Here is a 15,505-nt window from a genome sequence, read left to right as displayed (position 1 = left end):
GGAGTTAGACTGTAATGATAATAACATACTACACCGCAACCACGCTGCAAACGCACCGCAAACACATACCAGCGTGTTTACTGCGTGTTACCATAGGCTTCAGCTCCTTCAAACTCGTCATGAGGCTTCAATTTTTAAGCAACACGACATTAATGCTTCATGTTTTGATAATGTGAACAGCACTGTGTGCTATGCATATTCTCATTAACATAATGAGTTTGATCACCATTAAATTACCCTCAAATACCTGCTTTCAAAGCCATTGTGAACTAGGCCTTCGAGGCACAGACCTCCCCACACAGGGCCTTTTTCTGCTTTTTTTTTTTTTTTGAAGTTGTGTTGTTATATTACCAGTGTAGATGTAAAGAGGATTTGGGGACTTTTTTTTTTGTTTAATGCTGGGCCTACATATTGGCTATTACCTGCTAGAACTGGCATGTAATATCTAGTACTGTCACTGACGTCCATAAATTCCAATGATCACTTTCTTCTGATCTGATATTGCATGGTATGCACAGATTATTCTTCCGAGGCTGGCAATTTCTGTAAATGTCAGTGGGGCTTAGAGCTTTCTGGTCCCTTGTCCAACCTATAGTACAGTCACATGACGTCCATGCAGAGTGCTGGCTTTTCTAGAATTACCATTGTGCACTCAGTTAATGCTTATGATGCTGTCACTCACAGTGAGCTGTGTTAAGCTGAATATATTGCTGTGGACCTGTCATGGTATAAGGCATTCCTTCTCTCTGAAGCTTTAGAAAGCCAACAGATATTCTGTAAGTTTGTCTCAACTTCCAATGCGGTGAGGTCTGAAATGTATTCCAAGTAATGCTGTCTGCTGCCTAGTGTAGAAATGCAGTGATAACAGGTCCCCTTCTTAGCCCTTTGTGGTTATTTCTAGTGGTGCACCGAAATGAAAATTTGTGGACTACACAGAAAAAAAAAAAATATATATATTAATTTAAATTCATGATATTAATTAAAAAGTCAAAAAATAAATATATATATATATATATATATATATATATATATATATATATATATATATATATATATATATATAATTTTATTCTGTTTGACTTTTTAATTAATATCATGAATTTAAATTAATATTAATTTTTTTTTTCAGCCAGAAGGCTGCTTTCACACTGAGTGGTTTTTGAAGCAATTTTGCGTTTTTAAAAAAAAAAAAAAAAAAAAAAGCTCAAGAAAAATGCTTCCCTTTAAATTCAATGGATGCCTTTACACTGGTCCATTGCGTTTCCCTTCTGGTGTTAAAAATCCTGCTTTCCGCATTTTTGGTATTTGGTCAGTTAAAAAAAGGCACCTCCCCATTGAGGCCTGGTTCACACCTATGCATTTTTTTGAGCTTTTTCCAGAAGCGCACTACAGTCCATTTAACATGGTTTCATATGAGATACATTCACATCTATGCTATTTTGCAATGTAAAATGCTGCATTTTTGGTTCAATAGACACGCTGCAGAAAATGCATGTAGTTCGGTTTTAACTCATTTAATCTGTACAGCAACAAGTTGGCTAAAAAAAAACGCACATGCAAAAACACAGGCTGCATTGGTGTGAACCAGGTCTGAAATGCATTGAAAATGCAGTAAAAACACATGCAAATGCACAAGTTGCATTTTTGATGTTGTGTGTTTTTTTTTTTTTTTTTTTTTTTTTTTAGTCACTTGACCTATGAAAAACGTACTCTGTGGCAAAATCATGCATTTATTTGCAGTCATTATCAGCCCCTTTTCCCTATCAGCAAAACACTGATAACACTATTTTCAGCCGCCGATTTATAGGTGCATCCCTAGTTATTTCTGTGGCTCTAACAGTGCAGTACATCGAAGAAGTCCAAACAGCCACCTACCTCTTTCTGTCCCCTTTTCTCTTCTGAAAAGTCCTTGTTTTTACAGAATGCAACATGATTTGTGAATGGGGGAGAAGTAGATGAATGACAAGATCTCCTCCACTCACAACTGGAGTTGGCCATTAACCACGGCTTCCAGGTGGAGCTGAACTTTAACTATGGTTTTCTCATATGGGTCACCTTCTTTAAAATATTTATTGATTTGTTTGTTTATTGCCTTTACCATCATAATTGTATTTTAATATTTTTTATATGATCCCTTCTGTTTACTGCAGTTTGTTCTAAATGTGATTTATTGTTTGGTACGTGTTAAAATGGTTACTAAAATTGTATTTTAATAACAGATGTACTCAGCCTGTCTGAAGTACCTCCTAGGGTACATACATTTCCCAATGACAAACTCCACTATACACAGGCAGTTCCTTGTGTCTTTTCCCAGCAGCTGGGATCCAGTCTTACTGCTTTGAGCAGGAAAATGCTGGTTCAGACTTGCGTTATGTGAAATGGATAAGGAGCAGAGCCTGAAAATTCATTATGGCTATTGTACAATGGTTTTCCTGAGTGCTCAGAATAGGTCATGCATGACATTTCATTGCTCAGGAAATGCTGTTCTTTGAGGAAGTACCAATATTGATTTCACATGACAACCAGTTTATTTCTACATGACTGAATTCTACATTTTTATTTATTTTTTGACAAGTGAAGTTCTGTTTTAGAAGCATTTTATAAGAACTGCCTGTATGTGAGGCTGCCTTGTTCATATAATCATACTTCCAATATGTAACGTTACAAATCAGTACTGCAGAATGCCTAAGTCTTGATACCCATGCTTTTGATTCTTGTTGCAGGCTGGCAGAGCTCTCTAAAGAGCAGAGGAGTCCTATGCCTAATGCCATGTGGTCGACTGCCAGTACAAGCACAAATCAGACTTTATAGTTCTGATGATCAGAGGGAAACCAGCAGACCAACAGAACTTGGTGCCACAGGTAAATCTTCAGCAGGTACAATCTGTCTTTTTTTTTTTCTTTTAAACAACCTCACAGGGGAATTGAAAAACCGACACAAACAAATTGCATCAGTTGTATGACACAGGATTGTTCATCCTTTAGTGATACAACAGAGAATAATACAGTGTAAAGTTTGGAACATACTGACCAGAGTAACAAGAGACAGTGTCACTTTGCCCATTGAGAGCAATGAGGGGAGAGTGGGGATTCCAGGTATAGGGGAGCATAGGACCTCATTCATATGACAGTCTTTTGGCCTGAGTTACCAATCTTCAGGCTTGCACAATGTCACATGAGTGCAGCAGTGACGCCATCCACCCGGGGTAGACGCCTGCAGGAGGGAGGTGGTGAGGGAGCATGGATTGGCCAGTATACTTTTCTAGAGAGGTGTCCTATCAGGAGGCACTTTCACTTTTCCCTGAATGGGCAGGTGACAGTGTCTCTTTAACCCCTTGACGCCGACGTAACACAAATATGTGGCCTCACAGAACTGGGCTTTTTTTCCATGGGGCTGCATATTTGGGTACCTGTCTTTGTGCCTGAAAAAAAAACGTGTGCAGTAGCTGACAGGGGAGAGATCTGTATTGTTTACTTACAGGTCTCTCCCCTGTCGGAGATGCTCGGAGATCACCGGGTGCTGGTGAGTAATCACCGGCCGGGACCTGGTGATTGACGGCGGGGGAAGGGCTCACGCGCGCCCCCTAGTCGGAACTGCAAAAACACACACGTGTTTCCGCTATAGGGTGGTGCGGAACCAGTTAAGAGGAAAAAAACTGAAATATTATATGTACTCAAGTATTCAGATCCTTTACTCAGTACTTTTTTGAAGCACCTTTGGCAGCAATTACAGCTTTGAGTCTTCTTGGGTATGACACAACAAGCTTTACACACCTGTATTTGGGGATTTTCTGCCATTTGTCTTTGCAAATCTTCCCGAGCTCAATCAGGTTGGATGGGGACCATCAGTGGGAAACCATTTTCAGTTCTCTCCATAGATGTTCATTAAGGTTCAAGTCAGGGCTCTGGCTGGGCCGGTCTAGGACATTCACAGAGTCGTCCTTAAGCCACTCCTGTGTTGTCTTGGCTGTGTGCTCAGAATTGTTGTCATGTTGCAAGGAGAACCTTTGGATCAGTCTGAGGTCCTGAGTGCTGTGGAACAGGTTTTCATTAAGGATATCTCTGCAAATTGCTCCATTCATTTTTCCCTTAACTCTTTTGGTCCATGTTGAGTAGTTGCTGCAGATTTGTTGGCTGCACATACATGATGTAAATCTCCAATTCCACCACATGCCAAAGGTGCTCTATTGGGTTGAGATCTGGTGACTGTGGAGGTCATTGGAGTACAGTGAACTTCTTGTCATGTTCAAGAAACCAGTTTGAGATGATTTGAGCTTTGTGACATGGAGCATTATTCTGCTGGAAGTAGCTGTCAGAAGATGGGTATACTGTAGTCATAAAGGGATGGACATGGTCAGCAACAATACTCAGATTTGGTTGGTAGGTACTAAGGGGCCCAAATGTGCCAAGAAAATATCCCCCACACCATTACACCACCACCAGCCTGAACCATTGATACAAGGCAGGATGGATCCAAGCTGCGGCAAATTTTAATCCTAGCATAGGAATGTCGCAGCTGAAATCTAGACTCGTCAGACCAGGCAATATTTTTCCAATCTTCTGGTTTCCAATTTTGGTGAGTCTGTGCAAATTGTAGCCTCTGTTTCCTGTTTTTAGCTGACAGGAGTGGACCCGGTGTGGTCTTCTGCTGCAGTAGCCCATCTGCTTCAACGTTCGATGTGTTGTGAATTCAGACATGGTATTCTGCATACCTTGGTTGTAACAAGTGGTTATTTGAGTTCCTGTTACATAGTTAGTCTGAAAAAAGACAAAAGTTCATCTAGTTCAACCATTAAAAAAAATAAAAATAAATAAAAGTTATAATCTGATACCCACAGTTGATCCAAAGGAAGGCAAAATAACCAGCAAAGCATGATCCAATATGCTCCTGAAGGGGAAAAAATTATTTCCTGATCCCCCAAGAGGCAGTTGGATATTCCCTGGATCAACTTTACTTATAAATGTTAGTATCTGTTGCCTTTCTATCATCTCAAACCAGTCTGCCCATTCTCCCCTGACATCAACAAGGCATTTTCAGCCACACAGCTGCCTCTCGCTGGATATTTTCTCTTTTTGGGACCATTCTCTGTAAACTCTAGAGATGGTTGTGTGTGAAAATCCCAGTAGATCAGCAGTTTTTGAAATACTCAGACAAGCCTGTTTGGCACCGACAATCATGCCACGTTCAAAGTCACTTACATCCCCTTTCTTCCCCATTTTGATGCTCGGTTAGAACTTCAGCAAGTCGTCTTCGCCATGTCTATATGCCTAAATGCATTGAGTTGTTGCTCTGTGATTGGCTGAATATGATCTTTATGATTCATTAATCTCTATTGGGGGACCCTCCATCCCAAAGTATCAAACAGAGTGCAATGCAGAGGAACTGCTTGTAAAGTTGGAGCTGTAGTAGGGAGCAAGAGCCACATAAGCCTATGCCGCCTCTGTAGTGCTGGCTCCTGTCCCATGCAGAGTGATATCAACCTCACTCCACCTCTTATTCCGGCTAGTGGTCTCCAGTGTGGTGCCAGCAGCAGGCATGAAGAGATCTTCAGGTCAGTGTGAAGCAATACACTGGGCATAATAGTATAGGGCTGTTTTCACACTGACCACGGGTGCAGTGCAGTGTACCTGCAGCTTTCCTACAGGTTTTCTGTGGTTAGCCATAGACTTCTATTATATCCTGCGGGGTTGGTGCACTTTCCTGAATGAAGTAGAAAAGGTTCTTTCCTTATCGTACATTACGGGACACAGAGCAGGCTATTCATGACTATGTGGGTTATAGGCCACCGATAGGTGAATGGACACTGACCGACCTATCGGAGAGAAGGTCATCCCCTATATAACCCCTCCTATACAGGAAGTACTTCAGTTTTTTTGCCCGTGTTTGTAAGGTGGATGGTCACTGAAAGTGTTGCTGTGCTCGTAGAGCATACCTGAAAGTCCAGAACTGTTCCATTAGAGAATCAGGGACTTTAATCAGATCCATTCAGAAAGTGGTGATGGTACCCAAGCCTCACTGGATAAGGAGAAGAATCCTTGAGGTTTTGCCTGTAATCTAGCCTTATAGCGCTGGACCCAGCGCAAATGGAACCCTGTGCTGGTTTAAATCTGACCAAGGCGCTTCCAGCGGGGTGCTATATGGGTCCAAGGCAGTGGCCCCTCAGCATGGGGACTGAGTCCTTGAAGGTCGGTATGATAATGCCCGCTGTGATGGAGGGATTTAAATTGGAGGGAAAATGAGGTGTTGTGACTGAGTTTCCACCAGGGGTAGTGCTCACAATTGTTCCCGAGATGTACTTGCTCTTCTGTTTTCAGCCACTAAAGAGAGTAAAGCCAGCGCATGCGCAGTACCGACTGGAAATGAAAGTCGGCCATATTTGTTTATCTGGAGGCCAGAACACGTGGACGGCTGCTATTGGGGAATCTCCTGTGGCTGGGACACAGAGCCGGCTATTCTGTAGGGCCACATGAGTACCCCTCTGAGGGGGAAGCGTGGACCAGCATTTGCATTGAGTGTTTTTACTTCAGTACACTACTTGCATAGCTGTATCTTGAGATTGGTGTTTATTACTGCACAGGAGGTGCACAGGTTTTAGAAGTAATGTCTTCCAGAAAACAGAGTGGGGGAGGTGCAACAGGAAAGGGCACCAATGTACCACCACCAGGTCCTGAACCTAGCCAAAGGTCCGCTGTGATATCCTCTCCTGACAGGCCAGAAGCGATTGGGCAGTCTGAGCAGCTGCGTCTGTCTGGCATTGTGGCTACTACGGGGGCTTCTGCCTCAGCATATGTAACCACGGATGATCTTGCTTCAGCCTTAGCGGGTTTAGAAGATAAGATCGCTGGGATGATTGCATCAGTTTCTCAGGGGACTAAGAATAGATAGATTCCCGTCACTTGAACCACCAATCCTGGAGCACGAATGGGTGGAGCCTGAGGATGAGTACGAGCTGGAGGAAGGTCAGGCAGTAGAATTTCTGTCTGAGGAGTCACAGCCTAAAGAGAAGCAGTCTCAGAGATTTTTAGTTCAAGACTTCACTGATATGGTACGGTCTGGATTCAGGCTACCTCCCATCGAAACCTGTGAGGTTACAATTCTTCCCTGGGCTCTTTGAAGCCTTCACATCGTACTTAGGCCTTTCTGGTGCATACTATGTATGCCGACTGGGAACACCCAGACAGGGCATTTGTTCCACCAAAGAGGTTTTCTTTCTTGTACCCCATGGAACAAATGTTTGTTAAGAAATGGGGTTTGCCTGTAGTGGATGCAGCTGTTTCATCCCTGAATAAATCTTTAACATATCCTACGGATATTATATAGGTTTTCAAGGACCCAGCAGATAAGAAGCTGGAGTCTCTCCTTAAGGCCTCCTTCTCCCTGGCAGGTTCTGCTGCTCAGCCAGCTGTGGCAGCTATTGGCATTTGTCAGAGTCTTTCTGACCGTGTCATGCAGCGGATTGGAGGACCATTAGTGCAAGGGGAATGGTCTGCCGAGGATTTGGAGGATGATTTTTTTTTTCTGCGTGCTTTGTGTAAATTGCTAAAAGAAAATTCTGGTGCCAAAACCGAAAATTCAAAATGCACTTGGCCAAAAACTGAAATGCGCAGTTTTTAAAAATGAATATATATTTTTTGGAAAAAAATACACTTTGATTTAAAAAAAAATATACACCCCATTTTTTTTTTTGTAAAATATGAAAGAGGATGTTACGGCCAGTAAATAGATACCCAGCATGTCTCCCTTTAAAATTGTACATGTTCGTGGAATGGTGCGAAACTGTGGTACTTAAAAATCTCCATGGGTGATGCAGTGTAAAGTTACAAAGGTCTAGTGCGAGAATAATTGCTCTTTCTCTGATGTTCATGGCTATACCTCACATGTGTGGTTTGAACACCATTTACGTATGTGGGCATGGCTTACGTATGCGTTCACCACTACGTGCGAGGACGGGGGCACTTTAATTTTTTTTTTTTTTTTTAAATTCATTTAATGTTTTTTTGTTTTTTTCACTGTCCCTTTAAAAAAAAATTTAATCACTTTTATTCTTATCACAAGAAACACATGCATCCCTTGTGATAGAAATAATTAGTGACAGGTCCTCTTTATGGAGAGATGTGAGGTCAATAAGACCCCACATCTCTCCTCTGCAATGTAAAGCATTGGATCAAAAAAAACATCTAGTGCTTTAAAAAATAATAAATAAATAAATGGCTGTAACCGGAAGGGACATCGCTCCGGTCCTCCAAGGGCATAGAGATGAGTGGAGGCCATCTTTCCTTTGCTCATTTCTATGCCTAGCGCCGGGATCAGTTGATGGTTTCTCAGGTAAGGCTGAGAACTACTGAGTGGCGGCATCAGCGGTGAGGGGCGGGGTTTTTTCGGCACCTGTATTGGTGCTTTTTTTTCTAACAACTGCTAAAACCGACGGCCATTACTCCATACTCATACTCCTCGACCTTTCCGCTGCCTTTGACACAGTCGACCACCCACTCCTCCTCAGTAAACTCCACTCCATCGGCCTCCGTGACACTGCTCTCTCCTGGTTCTCCTCTTACCTTTCTCAGCGCACTTTCAGTGTCACATACAACTCCTCCTCCGCCGCTCCGCTTCCTCTTTCTGTTGGGGTACCCCAAGGTTCTGTTCTTGGGTCCCTCCTTTTCTCTCTCTATAATTCCTCCCTGGGCCAGCTGATAACCTCCCATGGCTTCCAATACCACCTCTATGCTGATGACACCCAGATCTATCTCTCCACTCCCCAGCTCACCCCATCAATCTCAAATCTACTAAGCGACATATCAGCATGGATGTCACATCACTACCTTAAACTCAATCTCTCAAAAACTGAGCTTGTAATATTTCCTCCTCCCCGATCCCCCACCCACGACCATTAAGATCAACAGCACAACCATTGGTCCTTCCCCTCATGCCAGGATACTAGGCGTAATCCTAGACTCTGACCTCTCCTTTGGGCCCCACATCCACTCACTGGCTAAATCCTGCCGCCTCAACCTCCGGAACATTTCCAAAATCAGCCCCTTCCTGACCAGTGACACCACAAAACAACTTATCCATGCCTTGGTTATATCCCGCCTCGATTACTGCAACTCCCTCCTCACTGGTCTACTGTTACACAGGCTATCCCCCCATCAGTCTATTATGAATGCTGCTGCTAGACTCGTACACCTTACCAACCGATCAGCGACTGCTGCCCCTCTCTGCTAATCCCTCCACTGGCTTCCACTAACCTAGCGTAAAAAATTCAAAATACTAACCACAGCTTACAAAGCCATCCACAACACTGCCCCTATCTACATCGCCAACCTCATCCAAAGATACCGCCCAAATCGCCCACTCTGCTCCTCCCATGATATTTTCCTCTCTAGTTCCCCCATCACCTCCTCCCACGCTCGTCTCCAGGACTTCTCCAGAGCCCCTCCCATCCTCTGGAACTCCCTACCACAGCATGTCCGGTCAGCCCCCACCCTGTCTGCCTTTAGGCAAACTTTGAAAACTCACCTCTTCAGGGAAGCCAACCCCACCTCCACCTAAGAACTGTACTTGAATCACCTCCATGAGATCATCCCCTGCAGCTATCACCTTTTGTATCACCTCCCCCTTCCTTTAGATTGTAAGCTCCACGAGCAGGGCCCTCCTATTCCTTCTGTACTGAAATGTATTGTAATTGTACTTTCTCCCTTATATTGTAAAGCACTCCGCAAACTGTTGGCGCTTTATAAATCCTGTATAATAATAATAATTATATCGGCCGACGGCCGAAAACACTCCTTTCGGTCGTCGGCCGAGATGCAAAAAAAGCACAGAAATTTTGGTGCATCCCTAGTTTTGTTTTTTTTTTTTTTTTTTTTTTTTTTCATTGGATCCAGCACCTCATTTACTCGCCCAGCAGATGCGCTTCAGTTGGTGATCATTACACTGCAAGGTCTCTCCCCTCCCTGCTAGTCCCCGGGTGCAGAGCTGGAGAAAGTCAGGGAGGTGAGGAGATAAACAGCGCAATGTTAAAAATATTAAACGTTTAAGTCGCCATAAAGCCCCTTTTCAGTTTTAAAAGCCACAGACATTCCTAAAAGCACCTCAGATTTAAATGTGGTTTTGGTTCAAATTATTATTTATTTATTTTTTAACAGGACAAGTAGATTGTCATGAGGGACACGGAGATTGGGACCCCGATGTAGTCCCTGGACAAGTAGTTTTTTCTAAAATTTACACACCCCTGTGTGACCCATTTTCATGTCAGTCAGTCCAGGCTTCGAAAAGATCCTGTCCATATGGTTGCAATCCACCCAGATTCCTGGACTGGCAGGTGGCTCAGCCTCTCAGCACCTCACTGAGCACTTAAGTGAGCACTGGAGGGGCAGAGCAGAGAGTCAGAGACTGAAGATCCAGAACTGATCAGTGGTAAAATCTTGAAAGATTAAGCCATATTTTGATTCCAGGGCATTGTCTCATTAAGTTGAACAAAATGTGGCAACCACTCATTTTGGCCCTCTGTTTCATCTGAACATGGAATGACCATTGTTAATTAAACAATTAAAGTGATGTTAAAGGCTTTTTTTTTTTTAAATAAACTTCTACTCACCTGCTCTGTGCAGCGGTTTTGCACAGTGCAGAACAGATCCTTCTCCTTGGGTTCCCTGCCAGTGCTCCTGGCCCTCAGAGAAAGCAGCTTGCTATGGGGGCACCCAAGCAGGTTCGCTCTTGAGCCGCTGCTTTGCTTGTCAATTCACACACAGAATAAAGGATAAAAAGTGCAGCGCTAAAAATAGGGTAATGAAATCAGTCCAAAATCCTATGTGAAATCTGCCAATATGAAAAATGGTAGGATTATGCGCTTACTAGATGCACATCGAATATGCGCATATAAAATATTCCTCCGTAGGGAGTAATGATGTGCGATGGTGATCTGTGGAACATCCGTCTAAGAATGGGCAGCTCTGCGGTTGGTGGAAGATGTCTGCTAGGCTCCAGAGGTCTCCTTTAGGGTCAGCCACCTAGTAACAGAGATTCCCTTCCTCTGGATACTCCTTCAGACTGGTACTCCTCACAGGCTCTGCAGGCTTAAAGGCATGATCCTCCAATGGGTGACAGGTTCTCCAGTCTGAAGGAGTATCCAGAGGAAGGGAATCCCTGTTACTTTAACCACTATCCTACAGGGCACTTATACCCCCTTCCTGCCCAGGCCAATTTCCAGCTTTCAGCACTGTTGCATTTTGCATGACAATTGCGCGGTCATGCAACACTATACCCATATGAATTTTTTATAATTTTTTTTGTGACAGGGCTTTCTTTTGGTGGTATTTAATCACCTCTGGGTTTTTTATTTTTTCTTAAACCGAAAACCACTGAAAATTTTGAAAAAAAAACATTTTTTCTTAGTTTTTGTTATAAAATTTTGTAAATAAGTGATTTTTCTCCTTCACTGATGTGCGCTAATGAGGCTGCAGTGATGGGCACTGATAGGCTGCAGTGATGGGCACTGATAGGCTGCACTGATGGGCACTGATAGGCTGCACTGATGGGCACTGATAGGCTGCACTGATGGGCACTGATAGGCTGCACTGATGGGCACTGATAGGCTGCACTGATGGGCACTGATAGGTGGCACTGATGAGGCACTGGTAGGTGGCACTGATGGGCATTGACAGGCATCACTGATGAGCACTGAAAGGCAGCACTGATATATGGCACTGTTAGGTGGCACTGATTGGCAGCACTGATAGGTGGCACTGACTGGCACTGATGGATGACACTGAAAGGCAGCTCAGATGGGCACTGATATGTGGCATTGATGTGCACTGGTATGCACTGATATGTGGCATTGATGTGACACTAATGGGCACTGACAGCTGGCACTGATGGACTTTGACAGGTGGCACTGCTGGGGCTACACTGATCATCAGGGCACACTGATCATCAGAGCCCTGATCAGTGTACATGTCCCCTCTGCGGAAAGCTGATTACCGGCTCTCCTCTCCTCTCGAGCTGTCGGCGTGACAGCTCGAGAGGAGAGAAATGCAGATAACCGGCATTTCCGTGTTTGCATGTGATCAGCTGTGATTGGACACAGCTGATCACATGACCGAGCCGACATCTTCGGCTCTTTCCGTGATCGGTGATCCGCTGTGTCTGAGGAAGCGAATGGGAGGACGTCATATGATGTCCTCTCAGTACGAAAGAACCACCTTGCGCCCGTCATTGGACTATATGGCGGGCGGGAGATGGTTAAAGTGCCATAAGTCTAATTAAGGTCTTAGGTCTGAACTATGTTCTTGCTTGTCATCTGTGTGAAAGGTTTATGTACACAAAGTGTTCTCCTGTAAATGATCACCTGGCTCTCTGAGGAAAACAATAGAAGGTGCTGAAATATTGCCTTTTGCATGTTACAATTTTTTTTTTTTTTAATTTTACATTTTAATGGACTGTATAACCTGGTCTTTGAAACCCTGTGTGTAGCAGTATATTAGGGTAATCAGCACACATTTATTAGATTAAATGGAATTTAATCCCCTGATAATTCTCTTTTTTTTGCCATGAAATTGTATCTTGTGCTGAGTTTGTATGATTATTCGTGTGGAGTGGTTGCCCCGAAGTCAGACTTCATTATGCCACTCTGTGGTTTTCTTCTATAGCAGAAAAAATTGCCTGCACTAGGAGTCTCTCAATACGTGGGGGGGGGGGGGGGAGAATATTTGTAAGCTGGGGAAAAAAAAATATATCAGTGAAAGAAAAAGACCATGATGCATTTGTTGCAGCACACTGAAATTATGTTGTAAATTGATAAAAGAATGCAGCATTGCCTTCACTAAATAGTCAGAGCAATATAGGTAGAGCCCTCTAATGTGTGTAAAGCACCAATTTTGATTTATGTACACAAAATGAACGTGAATAAATGATATGAATCAAAAAAATTTCAACGTGACATGCGTAAATCCACATGCAACAGTGATTCACACTTCAACATATCCTTTTTGTGATAAAACATATAAATCCCGCATAAAACCCAAAATTAAAATCTACAAATATAATCAAATTATACAATCAAAATAAATATTAATCACTTAAACTTAAAAATTGTGTTCAAATTAAATTCACTCCCAATTGTGTCTCAAAATCACAAAAATAAAATTACATAAAATAAAATAAAATCCCAATGTGTCCAAAATCCAAGTTCCAAATTTTTCACTTCAATCCAGTTAAAAGGAAATTGATCCTAAATATTCCATGAAAACCTCAAAAAAAAAAGAAAAAGAAAATTCATAGTGTATTATCTTTTTTAAATATATGTACTTCACTCTGTGCAAAACACAAAACCACTCTTAAAAAAGTGAGAAGAAAAAAAAAAAACCTGTGCAAGTAATATATAAATAAATACTTATTCTTTCACTGCATAAATCAATAAATAAAACCCAAAACGTGAAAAACTCGTGATCACTCCAACCACTTGTGAATAGTGATACTAGGTACTAGTACCCTCTATAATCCAGCCAAAAATGATACCAGGTACTATTACCCTCTTGAAGTTATTCTCAAGCATGGGCTAACATAGGGAATCCATATCTTTCAATCCTTCATTTCAGGGGTACTCCTCCAAATTCCTCATAAAGAAACAAAGGCTCTTAGGCAGAATTCACATTATAGAAACAAATTTAATCGGAACTCACATTAAAAAAAGGAAAATCCAGCTTCCAGCATTGCTCCCTCAATGGCTCTGAACTGACTGATCAAACTTTTGGTTGAAACCACATGTATACAACCAACAAAATGGCCGCGGCGACACTTCCGGTTGGCGTGCGTGCGTCTTGACGTCACTCCCTAACGCGTTTCTGAACCTTCAGACGAAGGTGTACTCAAACTGAAAAAATACACATAATATATTAACATAGTGGTGGGAACCCCTTCCCAGTGACAATCTTTCATCTTATTCACTTTATATACATCTAGTAGCGCGGTGATTCCTCATCTACCATTCTCTTTGTTGTGAATAGGCTGTTATTGATTTGAATGTATGCTTGTTGGAAAAGGCAGTATGTGTTGCAGCATTTACAGGAAAAGCAGTGAATGAACAGAAAATGCATACACCTCATGCATAAGCCAGAAAAAGGAAAATATATGCTACGTACTAAGAAATGATAAGACTATTGTTTGGATTGCTTCTTCATCCTTTAGCAGTAAAAGAAATAGACTTGTCACATAGCACCATTGCCTAAAGCTGGCTGGATATCACCCCCCCACATTGCATAATATTAACAACGGAAAGACATGAGATGATGCTCAATTAAACCAGCTGGAATGGCTGATGATCCTCCTGACTGTAAGTAGAAGCACACACTCTAGAACACTTGTCAAACTCAAGGCCCGTGGGTCGAATCCGGCTCGCCAGGCCATTTCATGTGGCCCTCACACCTGTCCTGCAGCACCCCCTTCCCACCCACCTTGTTTCAGCAGTCGGCAGCAGAAAGGAGGACAGAACTCCTCCACCAGATCCTGTGCTTCTCTGTGCAGCCGGGGAGAGGCTGCCTTCCAGTCTCAGCAGTCAGCAGCAGAGAGGAGGACAGAACTCCTACAGAACCCGCGCCACTCTGTGAAGCTGCAGCACCCCCTCGTGTCCACCTCCCCTGGTCTCAGCATTCAGCAGACTTCGGCAGCTTGCTCCAGCCCTCCTCTGAAGGTCCTCCTCCAGACCCTGCACTTTCTGCTTTTCAGCTTCCCAGCTCTGCCCCCAGCTTCTTCCCAGCAGGAGCACATGGTAATGGGGGTGCATTGTGATGTAAGGGAGGGTACTCTTGACTTTTAACATCTATTGTTAAAGATACAACTGGCCCTTTGAGGGCAACCATAATGCTGATGTGACCCGCGATGAAATTGTGTTTGACACCCCTGCTCTAGAAGAAGTCAATCTTGTGGGGGGTATAAAAGCTATGATTTAAGTTTGATATTTTTCCTCCCAGAATTACACCAGTGCTTGATTAACATAGAAAAGTGACAGCAGAAAAAGTGGTCCATCGAGTCTGCCCAGTTTTTTTTTTTTTTTTTTTTTTTCGTTTTTGCTTTTGTATTTTTTTTTTTTTTTATTTGGTTTTTGTTTTTTATTAGCTCTTTTGCCTGAGTATAGATCTATGCTTGCCCAAGCATGTTTGAAGCTATTTACTGTTGACTGGCTCACTACCTCTACTGATTCACTGTGCATTAGCTTTTCAGCCAGGGTTTGGACACCTCTGCACCTGGAAATGCTCAAAACAGAGCACTTCCAGATTCACATTCAGCAGAGGAGATGAAGGAGCTGATGTTTCTCCATCGCCTCACGTTCACCATCCTGATGTCAATTATTGTGGTCTTATGCCCCTGGGAGGACCTCAGAGAGCCCAGGAAGCACTGAAGCAGGGGGAACTGCACTCCGTGAGTACATAACAGCCATCAGGTGGCTTTTTAGCTGTCCACATTTCTTTTACACAAGTGCCAGAGCCTGTTTAGCAAAAACAAAACAAGC

The 15,505-nt window shown here is 43.0% G+C and overlaps 1 protein-coding gene across 1 annotated transcript in view; it reads left to right on the top strand.

Annotated features, from left to right (window-relative positions):
• SLC30A9 (solute carrier family 30 member 9) overlaps positions 1 to 15,505 on the top strand; it is a 111,522-nt gene that overhangs the window by 11,966 nt on the left and 84,051 nt on the right. The window contains exon 2 of the mRNA XM_089653998.1: positions 2,724 to 2,876. Coding sequence (XP_089510124.1) covers positions 2,724 to 2,876 — 153 coding nt within the window. The remainder of the gene's footprint in view (positions 1 to 2,723; positions 2,877 to 15,505) is intronic.

This window comes from Staurois parvus, unplaced genomic scaffold, assembly GCF_062004578.1.
Source record: "Staurois parvus isolate SC_StPar_1 unplaced genomic scaffold, SC_StPar_1.0 ptg000734l, whole genome shotgun sequence".
Taxonomy (NCBI): Eukaryota; Metazoa; Chordata; class Amphibia; order Anura; family Ranidae; genus Staurois; species Staurois parvus.
The sequence above is the reverse complement of the archived record's forward strand: the minus strand, read 5'-3'. Positions and strand labels throughout refer to the sequence as shown.